The sequence below is a fragment of the Fonsecaea erecta genome, assembly GCF_001651985.1.
Source record: "Fonsecaea erecta strain CBS 125763 chromosome Unknown Scaff4, whole genome shotgun sequence".
Taxonomy (NCBI): Eukaryota; Fungi; Ascomycota; class Eurotiomycetes; order Chaetothyriales; family Herpotrichiellaceae; genus Fonsecaea; species Fonsecaea erecta.
The window spans coordinates 2,848,377-2,870,258 of record NW_017387247.1 but is presented as its reverse complement, the minus strand read 5'-3'; the positions used below and the strand labels follow the sequence as shown (position 1 = coordinate 2,870,258).

Genomic DNA, 21,882 nt, shown 5'->3' with positions numbered 1-21,882 from the left:
TCGTGGACAGCAGAGACAGAGGAAACGTCTATTCTTGACCGAAGCCCAGTGTTTCCTCCACCGCAGTGGACAGCTTGCTTTGAAGGGCATCGTAGGTCTTGTACGGTGGCAGATCGAGACGATTGAAGCTAGTTCTGGGTTAGCAGGTTTCCTCAAAGCCTCAGGAATGACTGTAAACGGCGAAACATACCAAGTGTGACTCTTCGGCAAGGCATTGACCTCTCCAGCCTTCTCGATGGTAAATCTTCTGGGGCCATCGCTACCCTGCAAATCCTTGAATCCATTGACAGGAATGCGACTAGTGCCTGTGGCAAATTGCAGCAGTCGAGATTTCTGCTCGGCATCCCATGATCGGATTACCTTCCAGAAGTTCTGGATCACTTCGTCTTGCTCTTGGTATCCGCGGTAGTCGGTGTGTTTCTTCCAGTCGTCCACATCAATGTCGGCAATACCACCAATCAAAAGCTCAAGTTCGCGCTCGTCGAAGACGTTGACAAGATCAGCGGGGATCAGTTCATTGAAGCCGGTAATGAAGGCATTGAATTGTTCCTCGACTCGCTTCTGGATCTTCCACTCTGTAAGGAGTCTAGATAAAGTTTAGCATTTTGGCCCTGAGTCTGGGAAATTGATACTCACTCGACATATTCTCTCTTATTCTCGTTCGTAACTGGGATGTCTCGGCCACCAGGTTTCAGGTCAATCGTTTTGGTCTCGCCAAACTGTTCGTCTTCGATGGAAAAGGTTTGATCGAGAACGTCGGTAATATCGTTTTCAAGCATCCATGTCAAGTTCTTGTGGTATTCTTCATCCACACCCTCCATGTCGTTGATGGTGACTTTCTTCCTCAACATCATCTTGTAAAATGCTCCAATGAAGAAGGAATCTAGGAATCGACGGTGGAAGATGGCAAGGCCAACCACTCGCCCAATGAATTTGAAGTAGTTGAGATGCTCTGGATTGATACCAGAATGAGGGTTGATTTGCAGGGTATAGTTGTCGTGCGCCGAGTATTCGAACAGACAGTAGAACGGGTTGAACATTTCATGTGAAAGGAGGAAGAAGAATTCGCTGGTACAAGATTAGCAATTCGCAGGACAAAACTCTCTATGGGGCCTGGATCCTTACCGAGAAAGGCCACCGTAATCCAAACCGTCTTCTCCGTCGAATTTGATCATCAGTCGTTTTTTGAGATCTGTTGCGCTCTGGCGCATGATTTCAGCAAACGAGTCCTCGAAAATGGCGCCACGGCGGACTTTGATGTGGCACTGTCCAGAGAGGATCCTCAGGGCTGGTTGCGAGCGGAAATAGATCAGCTTCCGCCTGAAGTCACGCTTGTATTGCGGCACACCCTGATCCAAAGAAGAGGGCAGTCTGGGATCGTCCCAAGTCGTGGTTTTGGTATTATGATCCACGAAATATACACGGGCGGTATTAGTCAGTCGCATTTCCCACCCGCTAGGCAATGGCCCCAATTGCGAAACCGGTTGTTGTTGGATCGTGGTGTTATTCCCAGACGGGTTGTTGCCGTACATTCTTATGTACTGTTGCCTTCGGGGATCCACCCAAGTTGTGGTTCGAGTATTGTGGTCAACGAAATAGGCACGTCCTTCGGGAGTGTGCCTCTGTTCCCAGCCGGCAGGCAGTTCGCCAGTCCCTGCGGTTGTTGCCCCGGTGGCCATCATCGACACCGCATTCGGTTGCGGAGGCGAACCTCGGGACTCCTGCAAGTTGGGGGAGTTTGCACCTGTACGATCCTCAGGCAGCATACGGTTTTGGTGTCGGGCACGTTCTATCTGCATATTGGCTTCGACGCGATTGCGTGCCTCAGTCTCACTCATATGGTTGGAAGGCCTGGTCCAGGTCGTGGTTCTGGTGTTATGATCAACATAGTACGTTCGGCCCAGATTGTCTTCTCTGCGCTCCCATCCGGCGGGCAAACGACCTTGGCTATCCTCGAAGGAGCTGAAGCCTCCAGATCTCCCGGCACCGGTACCGGCACCGTTGGGCTGGGGTTGCGTACCAGTTCCATTGACTGCAGTGTTAGATGCTCTCGCTTCCCCGGAGCCAGAAGTAGCAGTTCGCGACGCGGGACTTCTAGACCGAATGGGCAACGGCTGATTGACATTGGTGCTGCTTCCGGCATATGGATTTGAACCGTTCACACTAGAAGCGGTGCTGGGGGGAGGCCGGTTTTGTTGAGGTGGAGGGGTGGAGAGATTGGTCGAAAGATTCACAATCAATTTCCCATGAACCACGAGGTTGTCAGTGGACTTCTTAAGATCCCTCGTAAGCATCTCTGGGTGAAGGTTTAGTATATGTTCCCAAATTGGGGAAACCATCGGACTTACCGTCCCCTCCCGATTCAAGGTCGATGACATCGCCGATACGGATATTGATGACACCAAGGAAGCCCTGGTCCTTCTTCTTGAACTTCTTTTGGTCGAAGATTTGAATCGCCAGTATGCTATCCTCGGTGACTCTCCTGTCTAATAGTCACTATACCAGTTCCAGCAGTCAATAGCCACGCTTAACTCACATGTCAAAGACTTCGTTCCAGTAGGGATTCAGTGTTTTTCTGATGACTGAAGTGGTCTTTGTTTGTTCCCCCGAAATGGTTGCGACCGCAAAAGGGTCGGGGAATCCTAGATCGCGTCAATAACCATATTCTTGCTTGCTTCTCGATATAATCATTACTCACTGAAGACATCTCTTTTGTACAGGCCATCAGCCGCGATGACTACACAATGTTAGTTTCACGGGCCGACTGGGCGAACGGAAGGGACAGAGGTCATACTTGTGACTCGCAGATTAGGTTCTCTGTGCCACGGCAGTTAGCATCTCCTGGTGATAACAAGTATAGAGGGACGCGTACGCTGGCAGATTTGCTTCAGGCATCTTGGTTATTCAACCACTAGTAGGCGCCCCAGGATTGCAGCCTGCGGACAGCTCTCGTGCGGCGGGCGGCGGGGTAACTTGGAGGAAGGATCTGCTATGAAAAGGACAACCCGGCCAAAATGGCGTCGACAGTGACAACGGCAGTATATGTGTGAGATCGAAAGAGGCTGATGGACTCGATGTCCCCGGCGGTCGCAGAACGTCGCCCTGATCGTATTCGCACTGAGCGGCGTTTGGAGTTCAACGAGGCGCAGCTCGACAGAATGTGAGGCGCTAAGTGGTTTGCGGAAGAGGACGGGCAATGACACTCTCCACCTGGCTCAAGTCATGATTGCATAATAGCTGAACGGGCGTAATTACCAATAATACCAATGTCGCAATAGCAGCAGCCACCGCAGTTGCGATGGGGTGTCAAAGGGGTGCTGGCAATCTGCGGCAGAGCGAAAGGTCGATAATGGTTCAAGTCTCGCAGGTCTAAGTCTTGGTGGGTGGATTTTGACCGGCACCAAGAAGCAAGAAGGGGAGCCAGGCTTACATCATACCGGCCACCGTCAAAAACTCGAGGACCGCCATCTTTACACATCAAACAACATACGCGCTGGATCTTCCAGCGAGGAATGATCCCGCTCATCAGAACCAAAATCCTCATGTCATTATTAATCTCCATCTGGTCTCGATTGTAGAGAGATTTGGTCTCAGTTGCATTGCCGTCCCCGAGAGTCTCTGCTCATATGGATTGCATAAATCTTACAAAGGCTTCAGGCCTGGTTTCCCTGCTCCCAATATCGACTCGAGAAGCCCAAGTATTGATCAGCCGATTGATTCCCGCTTGGAATTTGAGATTGATGGCGGGCACGTCGCAGTCGGCCAATACTCGGTCCCAATACGCAGGAAAAGCTCAGCGCCAATGTTGCTTGCATTCCTTGTTGTTGTTGTGGTCGTCTGTGCCCGTGAACTCTTTGGTTCGGATCAGTGTCGCGTGCCTCGTCGTGGAGAACTTGGGCGAAGCTGAAACAAGAGTTTTTTACAGTCTTCTCTCAGTACGGTGCATAACCACGGCCACGTCCTCTGAAGCCGCCTCGAGGGGCGCCTCGTGGAGCACCATAGCCACCACCAGCGAAACCCCCGTAGCCTCCGCCGAAGCCTCCTCGTCCGCCAAAACCTCCTCGAGCACCACGTGGAGGCCCTCCTCTTCCTCTGCCTCGAGTCATGCCTGGAAGGTTTGTACGCTTTGGCACAACCTGAATCGCCTTGTCAGTGCCATTTTCAGAGACCAGACCAGGACCCATTACTGACCTTGAGGTTACGGCCACGGAAGACGCTTTCATTCAACACCAATGCTTGAGCCACCAGTCCTGGATCCGAGAATTCCACATATGCATACCTGCGCGATAGCTCCATTAGCAATCCATCTCTTGCCAGGCAGCATGAAATGATTTTCTTGGAAGTCTTGAAAGAGTAGCATCCAGCTCTTGAACAAGCCTTATGCATGATAGTGCTTGGAGTTTATTTTTAGACCCACCCCTTTGGATGCCCAGTAAACTTGTCCAGGAGGATGGTGACTCGATTTATCGTCCCCGGGCCACTGGCGAAGTGTGCTTGGATCTCTTCAGGAGTTGCGCCGTAGTCCACGTTGCCGACAAAGATGCTGCGTGCGTCCACATCCTCCCGGTCTTCTCTGGGCATGTTCTCTGAAGATTGTTCAAGGTGGCTTTGCATCTCGCGCAGTTTAGCAGCTTCCGACTCCATCTCGGCGACGCGCCTCTTCATGGCTGCAATCTCCTCCTGTCGACATGTGAGCACGAGATCAGGTGAATGCGGGATGGCGTGGTAGCCAGTGGGTAGCTTTTACTTCTTCTTCCTCACCACCATCTTCATGGCTTTCTTTGTGTTCATCTTTGACATCATGTTCGTCAGGCATTTTGATCGAGGGGGTGAATGCGAACGTGATGGTTCCGAGGTAATTCGAAGGGATTCAAGGTACGGCGTGGTCAACACTTCGAAAGGTTTCTCTTATGTCGAAGAAGGTGAAGAAAGGGTCATGTGAAAACACGCATACGGTGGTGACTGCAGACGGAGGTTGATTGTCCTGTTACACAACAAAGAGACCCGCGTCGCGAATGAGGTGAGACTAGTCCCGACGTTGAAAAGGCAGTAATGGGTTGGTGACAGTTCGCAGCAAGCAATCAACGCGAACAGGCCGGGAAAAGTTCCTTTGAGAGCCGCAATTCGGTCCCTGCCAAGCCAGCAGAATGCCTTGCCGCGGTGCTGCCGCTTTAAGGTCTTTCCCCAGAGATATGATGCCAAGGCGCTCGTCTCCGGCTTGGCATCTGATACCGTTGACAAGTGCCGATCCAGATATAAAATGCATATCTCGTCAGCCAATCTTTCTCTTTCCTCTCCGTCCTACAGAAGGTCTATTTGAGGCCGTCAAAGAGTTAGTCGACGGGGACATGACAAGCGAGAAAGATGGGGAGATCTCAGCCCTGAGCGTCTCTCTTGGCCAGCAGCCTGCCACAGCAACTGGCCATGCATCTATTCGCGATGCACAGGGGCCGACGCGGGATTTCACCTCGACTTGCAGGATTCTAGGGTGCTTTTTCGTGTTCTTCATCACTTGGGGCGTCGCCTCCTCAATCGGTGCCTATCAAGCCTTTTATCAGAAGGACTTGTTAGCCTCCCACCCACCATCCGTCATATCATGGATTGGCACGGTGCAGGTTGCCCTGATGGGACTTACGGGGATCGTCTCCGGGGCTCTCTATGACCGAGGCTTTATTCGAACGCTGTTGGTCGTCGGTGGTTCGCTCGTCATCTTTGGCTTTATGATGCTAAGCTTGGCCAAGGAATACTATCATGTCATTCTGGCCCAAGGCGTCTGCGTTGGACTCGGTAAGTACTCGTTCACTGACACTTCGGCTTTGGGGTCGCTCTGACCGGTCTCTTAGGCAACGGAATGCTGTACATACCCTCGATAGCCGTCATCAGTCAGACCTTCACGGCCAAGCAACGACCGCTTGCTATCGGAGGATCATCGTCTGGAGCAGCCATTGGAGGCATCGTCCTGCCCATCATGTTCCGCCACTTACAACCGCAGATCGGCTTTGGGTGGACCAATCGCATCTTTGGCTTCATACTGCTCAGCATGGTTATAGCCACCTTCTTCCTGCTCCGGCCCGACCCAACGCATAATCGCCGAAACGGGCAGCTTTTCGACCCTTCTGCCCTGAAAGAGCCCCCCTTCGTCGTTCTCTTGGTTGGCTTATTTTTTGTCTTCTTGGGATATTGGGTCCCGTTGATATACATCACACCATTCGCCCAGTTCTCCGTCAAAACGAACGTCTCGTACGCGTTTTATCTCCTGGCCATTCTCAATGCGGGAAGCTGCGCCGGCCGAATCCTTCCTGCCTTCGTTGCACACAAACTCGGTCCAGCCGTTGTCCTCTCAGCCGGCAGTATCAGCCTCGGGATCTTGATCTTAGCCTGGGTCGGGATCCATGACGTGCCCGGCCTCACCATCTGGGCTATCTTGGTGGGTTTCATGGCAGGCATTACGGTGGCAATCCCTGCCGCAGTGGTGCCTCTGCTCTCACCAACACCAAGTGTCGTGGGTGCAAGGACCGGAATGGCGTGGTCAGGCGCTGCCTGCGCAGGGTTGATTGGTGGGCCCATTGCTGGTGCTCTTGTCAACACGACGACCAATGATTACGCACACGGTCAAGCCTTTGGCGGCGCTGCCAGCTTATTTGGTGGTTTACTGCTAATATACCCTGCAGTTACCATTGCTAGGGGGAATAAGCGCTATCCAAATCCCCAACAACCGGTGCATGATATCGATATCACCCCCTCGCCTTCGAAAAGCGACGACATGGTATCGGCATGAAATGGTTGACCGCTCACCATGCCTTTCCGGATATCCGTTGGCGAATCACACTCAGAAGAAATGCGTGGAGTTATGCCATACTTTATTCCGGCATTGCCCTTGAAATGCAGACCAAGCAGCGAACGAATTGCCAAGTCAAAACTCTAGCACAGACGAAGGGCGCTCAAACGATATCTTGTCACTGATTTGCAACTTTAAGATCGACGGAAATTTGCCAGGATTTAGCCAATTGATATATAAGTACTTCACTCTGTATAGTACGCGGATAGCTGTTTTATACGAAACCGGGCTGAGAACATAGAGAATGAGATAGAGAGAAATATAGACGTAGACGTAGACATAGACATAGACATAGATTTGTACATGATCTCGATGACCGTACAGTCATACACGCCTCACTCTCAACCCGTCGCCCCTCCACACCCCCATTTCCTCAAACCTTAGCCATCCAGCGCCACTGCCAACCCAGACAAGCCCAGCGACTCAATATGAACGTGCCCATTGACACGCCCGCGACAACACACATAAACCCGACCATGACCTCTGGACCCGCCGCCTCTACCAGCTCCCCACTGATGGGAATACAGACGAGAGCCGCAAGGCTGCCGATGAAATAGCTCGTCCCGTAAAACCGTCCAAACTGATCGGCTTCGCAGAGTTGGCCTATGCAGGCAGGGGTAAGCGCCATCCACGAGCCGGTCCCGAAGCCGAAGAGCGCCACGAAGATGTATAGGGCGACCAGGGAGGTGTGGCCCAGAGGGAGCCAGACAGCAAGCATGAGGATCAAGGTGAAAAGGATCATGAAGAGGAGGGTGTTAAAACGGCCCACAAAGTCCGATATATAGCCTGGGATGATTCGTCCAAAACAAGACGAGGCATTGAGAACTGATATGATGTAGAATCCTGTATCGGGCGGGAATTTGTCGCCGTAGTTCGCGTAGGTTGGGAGAATGCCCAGAGCACCAAACAAAACGATTTCGAACCCAAAGACGCTGATCGTCAAAAAAGTGAATTTTAGATCCCCGAACAATCCCAGCGATATGATTGCCTGTTTCCGTGCTTCAGGGGATGGCGGCAAGCGCGGCTTCATCAGCACATTCGCAAGAACCAAGCATCCGAGGAACAGAAACCCCAGGATACGCATGGACCATGCATACCCGTACTTGGGAAGCGTGGACCTCAAGATCAGGGGAATCGTGACGCCACCAAAGCTCGATCCCACCATTGCAATGCCGTGTGCAAGCCCTCTCTTCCGTTTAAACCAGTGGCTCACCACGGCCAAACTCGTTGTGGTCAAGGTTGCCCCAGCAATCCCACCCAGGAAACCAAGGCAGAGAAGAAATTGCCAATACTTTCCACACTCTGCTAAGAGAAAGACCATAACCACGTAGCTCGTACTTCCCAACAATGCAATCCACCGTGGTCCGTAGCGGTCAAAGAGAGGTCCGACCCAGATGCCCAGCCCGAGAGCCAGGTAGACAAAGACTGAAGGGATCCAGCCGATATCGCGGGACGTATAGGTCGATAATTGGTGCATCTGAAGGTATTCTTGGATTGTGCCGATGGACACCATGAAGCCGAACGAGGCAAAGAGAGCAAGGAAAGCACCAGTTAAGACAAGCCAGGCCTCGAGGCCACCTTCTGGGAAAGTGTCGTTTGGTCCATTGCCTGGTCCTCGCTCGTCAATATCCAATGCTATGATTTGTTGCTCAGCATCGGTGTAGGCATAAGCTGCTTTCTGGACGCTGAGGGTAGTTGGTGTTTTGGCCTCGGGACTTATATGCTGCGGTATGGGGTCGCCCTCGGCAGGACATACCACGTCTTGCCGATCTTGGTTGTTAGATTCTACCTGCTGAATGACAGGGAGTGAGGCTGTGTCCATCGAGGTTGGGAGCGGCGTTAACTCCTCGATACCAGCTCAAAGCGAAGCAGGAAGCAGGCACCCTCTGCAGACTCTTCGAATTTAGCAAGCCCACGATCGTCATCACGCCCTTCGAGAGCTCGACTCGTCAACTGAAATTTTGTCGCAACCAAAAGGATGTGGGGGATGAAAGTGGAGAGAAGAGTATTAGCAAGCCGCTCTTCTCCGTCGGACCGTCGCCAAAGGATCGCTCCCACTTCCATACCGATCTTACCCTTGGCGGTGTCTATTACCGCAATTAGAAGGCTGCTTTTCACCAGCACGTATGTAATGGGCATGGTGTTGTGGACCACTGCAATCCGGATCCCACCTAATCGACTGTCCATCCAGTGTCGAAGACCACAGCGACAGTATTACACTCATTTTTCGCAGCTCAGACTTGCCTTTTATCAGCCTTCATGGGTTTGCTCGGCGGTTACAGTCGCATCCTGGGGGACTGCTGCATCCTGCTCAAGTCTTTTAGACCTCAGAAGTATCTGTGATTGTCATCATGGCCGCTCCATCAATACCCACCGTAGTCTTTGGGGCGGAACTGGTCGAATCGGTGGTGGCGCTTCCCGCATCGCATTGCTGCTGTGAAAATCAGCTTTCGTTGGCTAATATGTCTGTTCCCTTTGTCTTTCCACTGCCAACATCCATCTTTGCAGTCCTGGCACCGAATTGGATGGCCCTCTTCCTTTCTGAGGCAGCTCTACGCATGCCTAGCTTCCACATGGCTAATCTCAACAACATCTTTGACGGTTCAAGATCTTCAGGTTTGCCCGCGCGATGGGCTCCCTCATAGTGCTTGGGAATTCTTTTGGATGATCTGAATCCGCATTTTTCCCACACTGGGAGATCTAGAGAGAACCTCACGAAATCTTCATCTAGATACGGGTAACGCACCTCTTTACCCCAATGACTCAGGACACGGTCGTCTCGACCTAAGTTGCGAGACCCGATGCGATTGAAGTCTAGCTCGAGTTCGTCCGTTAAGTCGACAAGTCCGCCTCGAGCAAAGGCTGCAGCATGGCGCGAATACCCTGCGTACAGCTCATCTGCTCCCAAGCCGGAAAGAAGGACTCGAGCATGGGAGGTGTAAAGTTCTTTGGTTGTCTGCTGTATTTCTGCATTTTGGGATAGACTCCCCGTCCCCTTGGCGGCAAAGAAGAGTGCCATGGTGATAGACAAATCCATCTCCGTCTTGTGAGGCTGCATCAATTGTTGAATGCTGGCTTTACAAGCTTGTGACTGCTCGTAAGGCACATCAACTGCCACAAATTTCCAGTTTCGGTCCGGGCATACTTCGCAAAGTTCTGAGAAACTAGAGCGGCCGGTGATCCTGTCAGGGCAGAGCTCATAAGGTGAGTCTGCGATATTGTGTTTCGCAACAATGGACCGCGGGTTTTCAAACGCCACATTTAGCAGATCTATAGCTTCTGATTTGGGTAGAAGATCATGCGCCAGTCGGGCGAGCAGTGTACAGTCCAATCCTCCGGAGAAAAGTATGGCGACTTTCGTGGACTGTGGGATACCCTGGCAATGGTGATAGTTTGGAATATCCAAGAGTCTTAGTTCGAGGGCAGCAGTCAACCGCTCTAGGAAGCAGTCGACACTTTTCGAGGTTGGCATCAGTTCAAGCACCTCCGGCTGACGAGTCTTGTTGATCACGGGAGGTATGGTTTGCCATGGAAGTTCGCCATGGGTGATTTGACCGTGCTCCAAAGAGATAAAATGGATGGTGTTGGTGGACACCTCTTCGTTCAGCACCACATCACCAAGTGCAATGCCGATACTACACAGCGTCAGTGAATTCTCATCGCCACGACTAGTGAGCAGAGAGCGGCGCCCTAGCCGGTCCCTGCCGTAGAAGATGGTTGAATGAATAGCATCATAAAAGACAAATGCAAAGGGTCCGGCTACGTTTGTCAGCACTTGAGCAGTTCGCTGACGGTATTCATCGTTTTGAGTCGACTGCGAAGCATGCAAGAGAAGACGAAAGATCTGGACAGAGTCGTTTCCTTGGACTCTGACTCCGTCTACTTTCCATGCCTCGCCATTCCAGCAGAGGATGGAACCCGAATTGCGATCCTCTAATGGTTGGGCCTGAACTGAATCTCCACGTAGTGCTAGGACGGATGAGACGAATGTCAGGTGTAGATCGTCTGATTGCGGGAAGGCGAGTTTGACGTTCAATTCTTTGTAGCTGTCGGGGCCACGTGCGTTGAGCTCCTTTGCGGTAGCAGAATCGGGCAGGGTTGCATGGTGTTTTGCAACCGAGAAGAAAATGCCGCACATAGGGCGGTGGCGGCAGATTTGGCCCGTTCGGGATAGATATGTAGGAAGGTAGCTGTGCACTGGACTTGAGGTGAGATATGAGAGAGCGAGACGAGCATAGACGAGAAAAAGAGTGCCAAGATATACCGGACGCTGGCCAATCAGAGGCGAGTGTCCACATCCAACGTTCGGCTGGCCACCAGCTGCATGAATCCGCTTGGGGAACTCAAACTGCGCTGGCGGCCTTGCAGTATCTCCGACCCATCATCATGCAGGGCCGCTGTTGTCATCCCAATTCGTAGGGAAGGGGGATCAGAGGAGTTGCACCTTTGTCTAAAAAGGAGCACCCTTGATCTTCTGCTTCAAATTACTTGCTTCCCTTCCTCTGACGACGCCTTGCTCTCTTGCTTCAGCGGCTGGCCTTCTCTTCCCCGTCGCGTGACGCCTCGTCAGCCTCTCCATCCTTCATCATGAACCAACGCTAGATCGCCGATCCTACGAACCTTGAAATTGACAACTTGAAAACATGCCACAGACCCTTTCGACTGGTCAACGTCAGAGCTAAATAGTTGTCAATGCCACCCAACAGCAATCATGCAGCCATGGACGCCAGCAAGAAAGCCGTTTCGTCGGAAACTGCCTCGTCCGACCTGATCGACCTGGAGCCAGAAGGTAGTGAGGTTGCTAGTGAAAACAAGGCCTTCCAGGATGCATTGTCAGGAAAAGGAAAAGGTCCAGAATCAGATGTGACAGACAGACTCCCAGATCTCCGGATTGGTGAAGTCGAACCTGAGACCAACCACGTCTCTCCGCCGAAAGTCCTTCCCGCGACGCCGCCTCCACCCGAACCGCCTGCTGCCAGTGAAAAGCCGTACCTCGATCCTACGCCCAAAACCCCAGCGATCTCAAGGCACCCGTCGATGAGGACATCAGGCGAGGAATATGACGAGAAAGACCCGGCTTATAACCAGGAATCTCAGGACAATACTGTGGAAACGCCTTTCCAGAAGCCCAACAATAATGACCCTGATGTGGAATCCGCGTCAGAAATCCAAAGTATCATAGATCAATTCGATGATGCCGCGGCGGCTCCCTCAAAGGAGTCAATCATGTCTCCTCGGCACGAAATGGCCGGGCCAATTCTGGGATCGGGTGGCAGTTTTCCACCTAGAAGATCCAGCCTCGAACATCTACGATCGAGAGATATGGACGCGCTAGCATCACCGGTTATACCCCATCATGCGGACAAGCCTTTGCCTTCGCCGCCTTCAGGTGTTCTCAATCATGATTCAAGTCCTCTGAGAAGCCCTCCGATAAGAAGCCCAGCTCAAGTCTCGTCGCCCTCGCTTCCGATGCAGCCACCACCTCCCGAACCCGAGCCCGAACTGCCATTTGATTTTCATCGATTCCTGGAGCAGCTCCGGCATAAATCCGCCGACCCAGTTGCTAAATTTCTACGCTCCTTCTTGACCGAGTTTGGGAAGAAGCAATGGATGGTCCATGAACAGGTCAAAATCATAGGTGACTTTTTGGCCTTCATCACCAACAAAATGGCTCTTTGTGAGGTATGGCGAGAAGTGTCGGATAACGAGTTCGATAATGCCAAAGAGGGCATGGAAAAGCTTGTGATGAACAGACTATACTCGCAAACGTTTTCTCCGGCAATCCCGCCGTCTCCTCCGGTCGCGCGATCACGGTCCAGGGGAAGAAGAAAAGAGCTGGAAAAATCCCAGGTACCGGGGAGACGTGGTCAACACCAAGAAGATGTCGAACGCGACGAGATTCTCGCCCAGAAAATTCGGATATACAGCTGGGTGCGAGAGGAGCATCTCGATATAGCGCCCGTCGGACCGAACGGAGAGAGGTTCCTTCGATTGGCCCAACAGGAACTCCTCAAGATCAAGGGGTATCGAGCGCCTAGAGACAAAGTCATCTGCGTCTTGAATTGCTGCAAAGTTATTTTCGGCCTGCTGAAGAATGCAAAGAGCTCCGACACTTCGGCGGATTCCTTCGTGCCCCTCCTAATTTACGTTGTCCTTCAAGCGAATCCAGAGAACCTCGTGTCGAATGTCCAATACATTCTCCGATTCAGGAATCAGGACAAGCTTGGGGGAGAGGCGGGTTACTACCTGTCCTCCCTGTCGGGGGCAATTCAATTTATCGAAAGCCTAGATCGGACGACCTTGACCGTTAGTGACGAGGAGTTTGAGCGCAACGTGGAGAATGCTGTAGCAGCGATCGCAGAGCAGAATCGTCAGGCAGAACAATTCAGCCCACTGGCCTCGAGCATTGCCGAGAAATCGTCACTCGCTGAGCCAGAGCTGACGCCACGGAATTCGATGGACGTGACGTCCACCAGCCCTATACGACGAGATCCCAATCGGCAGTACAGCACCTCAGGAGACGGATCCGAAGACAGTGTAGCAGGCCTTTTGCGGACGATCCAAAAACCCCTCTCCACGATTGGCCGGATATTCTCCGATCAAGACTCATCATCTCAAGAACGCAGGCCGAGCCCAGCGCCTGGAGCGGCTCCGAGACTGAACCCGAACATGTTCCAGCCGCCACCAGCTCATGGCGGCGCAGCCCCAACATATGACGCCCAGGAAGCTGCAGCGAGACAGGCGAGCGCGGAAGCCGCGGAAGCTCGACGGATCTCCCGAGCCGAACACAGGACTGTGGTCGAAACACTGTGCGGCATGTTCCCTAACTTGGACAAGGAGGTGATCGATGACGTGGTGCGGCAGAAGGAGGGAAGAGTCGGACTCGCGGTTGATGCATGTTTGGCCCTGACAGCTGGGAGTTGAGCCTGAAGGGCTGCTACGAAGGTCATTGAAAGCGTCCAACCAAAAGAGATCACAAGCACACTACCCACCGAGGCCTCGAAAGACCGAGGGGGTATAAATCTACCTCCTTGTTGCCAGTAAGTGGTCCGCTTTAGGCGTGGCGTCCTGCTCCAGGATCAACGATATACCCTAGATGGGGGGCCACCAATTTTCGCCACGCTTATAAAGCGTTGTCCATGGCAAAGGATCAGATCTTCATTGCATCCGCGACATTGGCGGGAAAGGAAACAGCAGCGTCACCTACAGTACGCAGATTGGTCATATCACGCGATACTTACTTAGATTGTTCGTTATTGTTCGAGCGGGTGTGGCACTATTCTTTGCGCCGGACGAGGCGACCTCTGGTCAGGGTTGCAATGGACTAAACTACCCAACACGTAAACAAACCTAATACATTGGCTATAGATGCGCAAAGGGGGGAAGAGGGGGGAGATATCCCGCAGATGGGGACCTAATGGCTGAGGATGCTTGACAGGATGCATTCGTGAGCACTAACACCTCCTTTCCAGGTGTCTGTCCTGTGTTTTTTTAGCGTCTCGTTTTCCTTATTATGCCTCGTCGCCTCTTCCTCCATGACATGTGTCTTCGTCAGATGGTGACATAATGCGGCATGCCCTGTGCATGATCCTGTATGCCCGGACCAATATGATCGACCTCTCCGCCGACGCATGAATCCAATGCTCCCGAGAATAGATGGCTGTTTCCCGCCTCTTGACATCGGAAGTTCGTCGTCGTCGTGGTCACGGCCTCCTCCTCGCCCTAGTCATTTCCGTGTGCACACACCTGTCCACGGAGGGATGCATTCGTGAGGCTTCTCGTAAGAATAGGGATTGGCTGGGGCAGGAGTGCCCTGAGAGACCCTGCGTGGCGCCGTCGAGAAGAGAAATCGACGGAAGGCAGGTGGATTTCTGAGATTTGTATTCGTGACCTCGGTTGTCACATTAGCGGAGAAGTCTCTGACAAGTGGTTCGGTTCCATTTCCTCTCTAAGTCGGGATGGGCGAGGAGAGCGATTTGTTGTTTGTTCGACGACGTGGCTTCGAGTTCCATACGTCCTTCCCCCAAACAGCATTATCGAACAGGGTTTCTGAATCCCTTGCTGAGACTTCGCGGCCCACGCCATCGAAGAAAGCGCAAGGTTGACTTTGCTAAGCTTGCCGTGAGAGACCCCGTGAACGAGGTGGAAACCGACTTGAAGGATCCAACAGACGATCTTTAGTAGAACAGATAGCCCCATTTCGCCGAGAATTCTTTCCCAATCTTCCATGCCCGGGGGTCCCAGGACGGCGCACCTGATTCGAGAGTAAAGCTCGTCAAGGTGAACAAATCGGCGACAAACTCCTCTTCATCAATGATACTCATCAGCGTGATCATGTTGTCCCTCATCTTCGGAAAAGGAAACCGATCGATCCAGGATGGGTGGTTAACGGTGAGTTGTAGAGCAGTAGGACGCAAAGACACGGGGATATTGGGTCCAGCAGGGTTTGATTTCTTGCGGAGAGAGACGCTGCAAGGTATTCCCATCTTTTCAAATATGCGGTGGTCCCGTCAGCCCTCATTTGGCACGCAAAGAAACCGTTGGGAGATATGAAGAAGGTGGGTTCCCGTGCAGCCAAAGTATTTTGATAAACAACAACACATACCATTGCACCGTTTTGATACAGAGCACCATAGATAGACCCGCTGATGGAAGAGCTGACGAATGACTGCGGCTTGCTCGTGGCCAAGGTAACCGGATACACTTGAGGAGACCGTGGCACGCTGGGTACAAGGGGGAGCGCGTCCGCAGAGCCGTTGCTGCTTGGTGGAGAGGCTGAGTTGCTGTTGCCGCGTCGGCTATCTGGGCAAAGAGCCTCAACAGGCCTTTTGGCCTCTGCCAGGCGTTTCCCTGTGCCCGGCGATTCATCAGTCAAGATGTCGAGCCTTCAAAGGCATGAATGAATGGTTAGCTGTCACTGACTCCTTGCTCGCTGAGCTAGTCTGTCCTGGATTTGCTTCCTCTTTCGGGGATCTTGGACGCCAAACCAATTGTCGTCTCCTGCCCGTGCTCTTCCCATACTGGACCCAGACAGCAGTGCTGGTACTAGAACTCGTGAAAACGAGATGATCGGAAAATAGGACGAACAGCGAGGATCTGGCTTCTCTGTACTGTGCTTGGTCGTTGGGTGCTATGTTTGATTAGAATACTAACACTAAGGCGTCTAGGGGAGAGAGTCATGGCATTGACATGGAAATTGTGGATGGCTGTCTGTTGTGAAGCTGTTGGGAAGTTTGTGCACCATTTGGTAGAGGCCATTATTACTAAGTCAGTGGGTGACTTGCGCCTAAATTCTGACTTTGGTCGTAGTCCGTACGAGCAGCATTCTGACATCGGCAATTCTGATGAACATCACAGTCGGGAATAGGGAATAGGGAATAGGGCCTACCACGCGCTGTGAAGTCGATATTGCGATCAACCTCACCCCTGAAAAGACCTATAACTGACTCCCTCAACAGGACCCGTCAGTAGGTGCTCTGGCTGTCTACAGAGCAATCGCCTCTCGCCCTCTTTGTTCCCGATCATGTGCCCTGTGGAATCCCCGGAGGAAAAGATGATCATCACGCCAGGCTCTACGCTTTCTTGGGAGTCCGGAGAACAGTGCGTTTATAACAAGGCTGCAGGGGAGGGGGCAGTGAAAGGTCTGGGGCTTTGAGGGCTCCTCTTGCTATTCTCTCCGATGCACCTGCGACACGTGCGGTGTGGTTCGGATCCGATGTTTGAACAAACAGGCAGGGTAGGCTATGGAGATAACCCAGGCTCAACTGGACCCATGGGTGGACCACCGCTATGTTTGGCAAGGGCTTGCAGCTTGCCGCCGCCGCCGCCTAAACGACTGCAGGGACGGGCGGGCGCCAAAACATTGCACTGAGCACTCAAAAGAGAAAGTCAATCTAGATCGACATTGAGGACGTCAGGTGCGGTGTGGCTTCAGCACAGGGCGTCCGGTGCGTAGGACAAGCCAAGGGATCACGATGGCCACTGCCAATCCTCTCGATACGAGCCTTGAACGAAAACTGATCGAACTCCTTCAACCGGAAATCCCTTTAGACCGTGTGCCTTGCCCTGGACTCTGACGTGGTCTTCATCTTGTTTCTTGGAATGGCTGGGCTCTCCTGACGCGATGCAGATGCTCTTGCCACCCCCGGATACAGACTCCTCAAATGCCCTCCCCAGATGGGTTCACGAAGAATCTGGTGTTTTTCTGGGTCTACTGTTCAAGGTTTGGACGGGGATTTTACGGAGACTCCATGTCTTGGGGCAGGACAGAGACGGGGCACCCGAAGCAACGCCGCCATGTTGCTTTTGCAAAAGCCTTTTCCCTGTTCGTCCACTGTGCCGGGTTCCCTGAATTTATTGCCTTGCCTCATTCGTCAGCTTACCCTCACTAATTCGAGTCTGTGCCCATCTGACGTGGAGCTGGACAGGACGAGCCTGCCCCGGAATAATTGGCCCAAGCAGCATTCCCCCCTCTTCCGATGCTTATGATCCTCAGGCCAACGCCTGGCAATGCACCACTTCAAGCCCTATTTCCGACTCGGGCCGAATGGGTAATGCATACGGACTGAACTAAGCACCCCTTGTTTACGGCCGGTGGGAATGAGTAGACTTAGGTGATTGTTGAAACCCTAGCCACGGCAACCGGGAAGAGGACTGCAAGGACTGCAATCTAGTTCGCTAGTATGGGCTTCTTGCTATAAACCCGTTTCCGTCCCTTCTCTTCTATTCCTCCCCTTAGAGCACTGGAATACTTGCCGTCTCCCATATCCGAGATATACTGCTCCTGCCTAGCATTGGGTCCTTTCCAACGCAAGCAAATCCACTCATTTAGAATATTATATCTCGAGAAACCGTCATGTCCTTTGTTGACCTTCTCTTTCCCCAGAAAGAGCTGGAGGCTCTGGGGAACAAATGGCATGAACCTGCTCCTAAGCGGAGGAGGCTGGATTCGGGGAGTGTTGGGAGTGCCCAGGTCGTACAGGGGTCTTGGGCAGGTCAGCGTAGGCCAAGCAGTGAACAGAGTCTGGATCAACGCCGTCATCGGTTGTCGACACCGGCACCAATCCAATATGGAAGGCCGTCAGTGTCGTTAGAGCATATGAACGTCCGCGGCACGAAGAGGTCCAACTCGGACTCTCAACCAGTCAGCTGCACCTCGAATCCGAACAAACAGACAACAATACCCAAGTCTTGTCTCCCGAGTTTTATCGAGCCGTCTCTGATGAGGAACTACCTTCAGCATCTCCATCCCAAAGATCGCCATCGCTATACTACTGTCAACGAACCAAAGCCAGAATCGAGACCGAGAGACAGAAACATGCGGATGTCTCCGCCCAGTTTCCTCGAGGAGGCACTGTCTTCTCCAGGATCCCTCACTGCGGATACATCGTCGTCTCCTGCTTCTACCGACAGTTGCCCTACTCCTGCCGCTGTTTGCGAGCAGTTCCGTTCAGGGCCGTTTGGGCATATCTTTAGCGGAATGCGCCTTACAGACAATGAGCGAAATTTGATGGAAGATCTCCTGAATCCGTCTACAACGCTTCCCGAGGACGCGACACAGGCCCAGACGCTCCAGGAGACGGCCCCGAAAGTCGAGCTTGCACCCGAAGACTACCTGGAAATCGATGAAACGTTGCTACAAAACATGTTCTACCCGTTCGTGAAGCAAGAGATTCAACCCTTTGACATTGCACCGAACGTCGAGAAGGAGTATGAAGTGCACTCGTCGGGTCTGAGTCCTGCAGCTGAGGAGGCGGAGGATGTGGAGGAAGCAGCGGGGGCAGAGGAAGACAAGCCGACGGGCCACCGGGGGATCGTGGTGTACGACTACAATGCTCTCAGCGTGGACGATTTCTTTGATTTGGACGAGGCTTCCTCCAGCTAGAGCTTTGGTGGCCGGAAGATTGGCTTGCCGGGATTTGGATATATGGGGAGGGTTTTCCCGTGGGGTTTCAGTTTTCAATTTCCACAGGGCTGGTCTATAATTTCTACGGAGCAACAGGCCTCAAAAAGTCGCCGAATATTGGTGGTTCGGTCCCAATGATACCACGGATGATGACGCTGTTCACAGAATGGACGGATTCCCGTCTCTTTCACATGCCTTTGGTGCCTTTTTTTCTCTTCCGGTGGATTTGATCCTGCCGAGATACCGCTGATCGAGAATCCTTCCCAGCACTTTCTTCAATACCCGGGATCAAATATACTCTGTCCCCTGCAGTCACAAGGCTTCTGATACAGACGAGATAGCAGGCTGACCTCGTGTCTCGGCGAACAGATGAGGTGGTGCTTCTTCCGGCTTCCCCTGTAGGCCCCCTCTCCCACTGATATGGTCGGAAGATGGACTTGGTGGCTGACATCACCTCACCTTGATTTGATACCTGACGTGTACCAACTCGCCACAACATGTCTTCGAGCCATGGTCAAGGGGACGTAACGCCCGCAGGGGGAGCTTTCTACAAGAGAGAAAAACATTCCATGAGCCTGGGCGGAACGAATACTTGTGAAAATGCCCACACCTGAAAATCTCGGTGTACTCTGGGGAGTCGACCAGTGGCCCCTCCACAGATTGGCGGAGCTACAGGCTCGTTAGGCTAGTAGTAGGCCCTAGTCACCGCCCGGATATGATACCCATGAGTTATGTATGCACTTCCTCCGGAGAAGGGCTACATACAGTTCCATGACTGTGGACACAAGCATCTACCGTACGCCTGGAAATCGAGTCTTACTTTACGGTGACCAACGACTTGCAATCTGATGACCGAGTTGCCGCGTACAGCAATACGCCATCGCACTCCAGATCCTGAGGCCCTAGGGCGTGGAGACGTGGCGGCGCGTCGTACCTCGTATGCTCTGCTGAGCGAGAAGTGCTACTACGCCCGGAAAGGTTCGAGGACAGCGGACGACTACTAGCTCCCAATTACTACACAAATTGCACCCCCCAGATTCATAATCCAAGTTATGACGAGGGTGATGAAATCTCACAAAAAAAAAAATCCCCCAATGGTCGTCGGAAAGTCAAGCCATGTATGAACCGTTGAAAAATGAACATCCCGCCCCCTCCTTCGTCTTCCGGAAGAGAGGCTAGAGAACGGGAATACCTCGTATGCATCGAAGCCATCGGCCACAATCAATTGTCGTTGTCCTTGTCGATCGGTGTCATCGAACTCAAACGAGTTATATTCCCACCGGAAAAGCAGCCAGCCAACAAAACACCATGTCACACTAATAGCATAATCAAGCGACGAGTTGCTGATTTGGTTCGATCTGTTCCTGTTCAAGGCACGCAGAACCACCAGGCCGCTCCGTGCATATAGCCGCGGCTACTATGCCTGAGGAGCTAACACACTGTGGCGCCACTCAGAGTCCAGGGGAAACAATGTCTAGTCATCGTGATGATGGCCATCGGATCCGACCTTTCAGGGTCGTGCAGACAAATCGCCGAGGCTCGCGCCGAAAAGGGACATGTTAGACTCCCCCAAGGCCGGCCGCCGGGCAGGACGGCTACACACGCATCGCCGTGGTTGGGTGCAACACACGGACCCATGACACAATAATAATAGCGTCTGCTCGTCGTTGAGCTGTGGCTAATGCTGGACGAATCGTGCTGCTGCGCTTCCCATTGCGCCCGGCGGCTGTATTGAACTAACCCTCCCATGCCTGGTCAGTTAGGGTTCTGAGAATAGGTTTTTTTTTCACATCACCACTGACCACCACCACCACCACCACCACCATCCATCCAACAATTTCAAGCGAGAAGCGAAGCCCAAGAAGGGACAACCAGGGATCGAGATAATTTTTTTATGCAACAATCTCCCCACCATCTTCCGAGCCTCGCGTGGCTTGAGTGAATGAGCGAGCTAGCTCCCGTGGTGCCGTGATTGTTCGTTCGTATTCAATAAACACCCCTGCCTGAAACTTAGAGCTCCCCCTCCCGGCGCCGAAGTGAACGCTTGTACATATGTGCATTGTTATTCGTTTGTTTAATGCGGGGTGATGCAACACACGCAGAAAGGGAGGGAACAAGACATTGAAAGACACTACCCGTTCCGGTTTGGTGCAATTTCCCTGGATCTTCCAGAAAGGTCATGCAACCGATCATCACACACAAACAAACGTCGTCGTCGTGGTTGGTGTTGTTGTTGTTGGTGGGGGAATAGGGATACGAAAGGGAGCTAGCTAGTTGAACAGAGAAAGAGCGGAGTCCCCAAAGTCCACTCCTGTCTCTCTGTCTTGTCTAGTCTTGAGAGTTCTGGGCCTTGCTTTTGAGGTGAGTTTTCTAACCCGAGCCAAGAAGCAGGAGGGAAGAAAAGGGAGAAAGGGCCACGACGAGTACGAAGGTAGGTAGATGCCAGATGCAAGCAAGCTCAACTCACAGTAATCATCAATGTCCTCGGAATTTTGCTCGGTACAATCAATAAATACCACTGAATAGTAATAGTTTAGTGTTTCTTTGTTCCTGTCCCCCCTGCTCTACCCTATGTACACAGTCCACAGCCCACACTTCTCTTTCAGCAAGGACATGGGGGATGACCGGAGAATCCATTCGTAAAGGGGCCATCGAGAAATGTACCTCGTACTGGCTGGTGGTTCTGCGACGAGCTGATCTGATTCTGTAGGAGTCTACGAGTATGGTTGGTCGTAGAGGGAGCGTGAGAACAATTGGACATATGTGGTGGACCACGAGGAGAAGGGCACGACAACGTGCTGCGGGAACTACAACGACACCGTGCAGCAGCGCGGCTGGCTCTACTCGGAATAGTTGGTTGATACAGAATGTACATAGGTGAGTAGGTAGTACCACTGTACCTCGTGGAACTCGGCCCTATCTACTACGCGGGTATCGTACATCCAACCCAAAAAGAGTTATATAGCCACCCAACCACCCAATACCTCGTACCGTAGATCTGGCTGCACGTCCGGCGTCAAGTTGGCCCATGCGTCTGTCAGGGGCTCCACAGCCTCGCTCTCCCGGGGATGGAATGGAATGGGATGGATTGGGCATGGCATGGCACTTGGATGCCGGTCCGGTCACAACGAGGCTACGG

The 21,882-nt window shown here is 52.5% G+C and overlaps 8 protein-coding genes across 8 annotated transcripts; 3 read left to right on the top strand and 5 right to left on the bottom strand.

Moving 5' to 3' along the window:
* Positions 1 to 28: 28 nt before the first annotated feature.
* On the bottom strand, positions 29 to 2,895 carry AYL99_05791 (E3 ubiquitin-protein ligase RSP5; the record flags this gene model as incomplete). Its single annotated transcript, XM_018837303.1, has 9 exons — positions 29 to 128; positions 191 to 586; positions 637 to 1,068; positions 1,126 to 2,296; positions 2,349 to 2,482; positions 2,537 to 2,642; positions 2,699 to 2,737; positions 2,795 to 2,817; positions 2,873 to 2,895. The coding sequence occupies 9 exons, from the start codon at positions 2,893 to 2,895 to the stop codon at positions 29 to 31; spliced, it is 2,424 nt and encodes an 807-aa protein (XP_018694156.1).
* A 1,037-nt stretch (positions 2,896 to 3,932) lies between these two features.
* Positions 3,933 to 4,816, bottom strand: AYL99_05790 (hypothetical protein; the record flags this gene model as incomplete). Its single annotated transcript, XM_018837302.1, has 4 exons — positions 3,933 to 4,136; positions 4,192 to 4,279; positions 4,418 to 4,680; positions 4,748 to 4,816. 4 exons carry the CDS (start codon positions 4,814 to 4,816, stop codon positions 3,933 to 3,935), a joined length of 624 nt encoding a protein of 207 aa, XP_018694155.1.
* A 532-nt stretch (positions 4,817 to 5,348) lies between these two features.
* Positions 5,349 to 6,778, top strand: AYL99_05789 (hypothetical protein; the record flags this gene model as incomplete). The annotated part of the gene is made up of 2 exons (XM_018837301.1): positions 5,349 to 5,787; positions 5,844 to 6,778. The coding sequence occupies 2 exons, from the start codon at positions 5,349 to 5,351 to the stop codon at positions 6,776 to 6,778; spliced, it is 1,374 nt and encodes a 457-aa protein (XP_018694154.1).
* Positions 6,779 to 7,211: 433 nt separating this feature from the next.
* AYL99_05788 (hypothetical protein) lies at positions 7,212 to 8,660 on the bottom strand (the record flags this gene model as incomplete). Its single annotated transcript, XM_018837300.1, has 1 exon — positions 7,212 to 8,660. One exon carries the CDS (start codon positions 8,658 to 8,660, stop codon positions 7,212 to 7,214), a length of 1,449 nt encoding a protein of 482 aa, XP_018694153.1.
* Positions 8,661 to 9,281: 621 nt separating this feature from the next.
* Positions 9,282 to 10,976, bottom strand: AYL99_05787 (hypothetical protein; the record flags this gene model as incomplete). Its single annotated transcript, XM_018837299.1, has 1 exon — positions 9,282 to 10,976. The coding sequence occupies one exon, from the start codon at positions 10,974 to 10,976 to the stop codon at positions 9,282 to 9,284; it is 1,695 nt and encodes a 564-aa protein (XP_018694152.1).
* Positions 10,977 to 11,557: 581 nt separating this feature from the next.
* AYL99_05786 (hypothetical protein) lies at positions 11,558 to 13,762 on the top strand (the record flags this gene model as incomplete). Its single annotated transcript, XM_018837298.1, has 1 exon — positions 11,558 to 13,762. One exon carries the CDS (start codon positions 11,558 to 11,560, stop codon positions 13,760 to 13,762), a length of 2,205 nt encoding a protein of 734 aa, XP_018694151.1.
* A 1,253-nt stretch (positions 13,763 to 15,015) lies between these two features.
* Positions 15,016 to 15,324, bottom strand: AYL99_05785 (hypothetical protein; the record flags this gene model as incomplete). The annotated part of the gene is made up of 1 exon (XM_018837297.1): positions 15,016 to 15,324. The coding sequence occupies one exon, from the start codon at positions 15,322 to 15,324 to the stop codon at positions 15,016 to 15,018; it is 309 nt and encodes a 102-aa protein (XP_018694150.1).
* Positions 15,325 to 17,693: 2,369 nt separating this feature from the next.
* Positions 17,694 to 18,722, top strand: AYL99_05784 (hypothetical protein; the record flags this gene model as incomplete). Its single annotated transcript, XM_018837296.1, has 1 exon — positions 17,694 to 18,722. One exon carries the CDS (start codon positions 17,694 to 17,696, stop codon positions 18,720 to 18,722), a length of 1,029 nt encoding a protein of 342 aa, XP_018694149.1.
* Between the last annotated feature and the right edge of the window lie 3,160 nt (positions 18,723 to 21,882).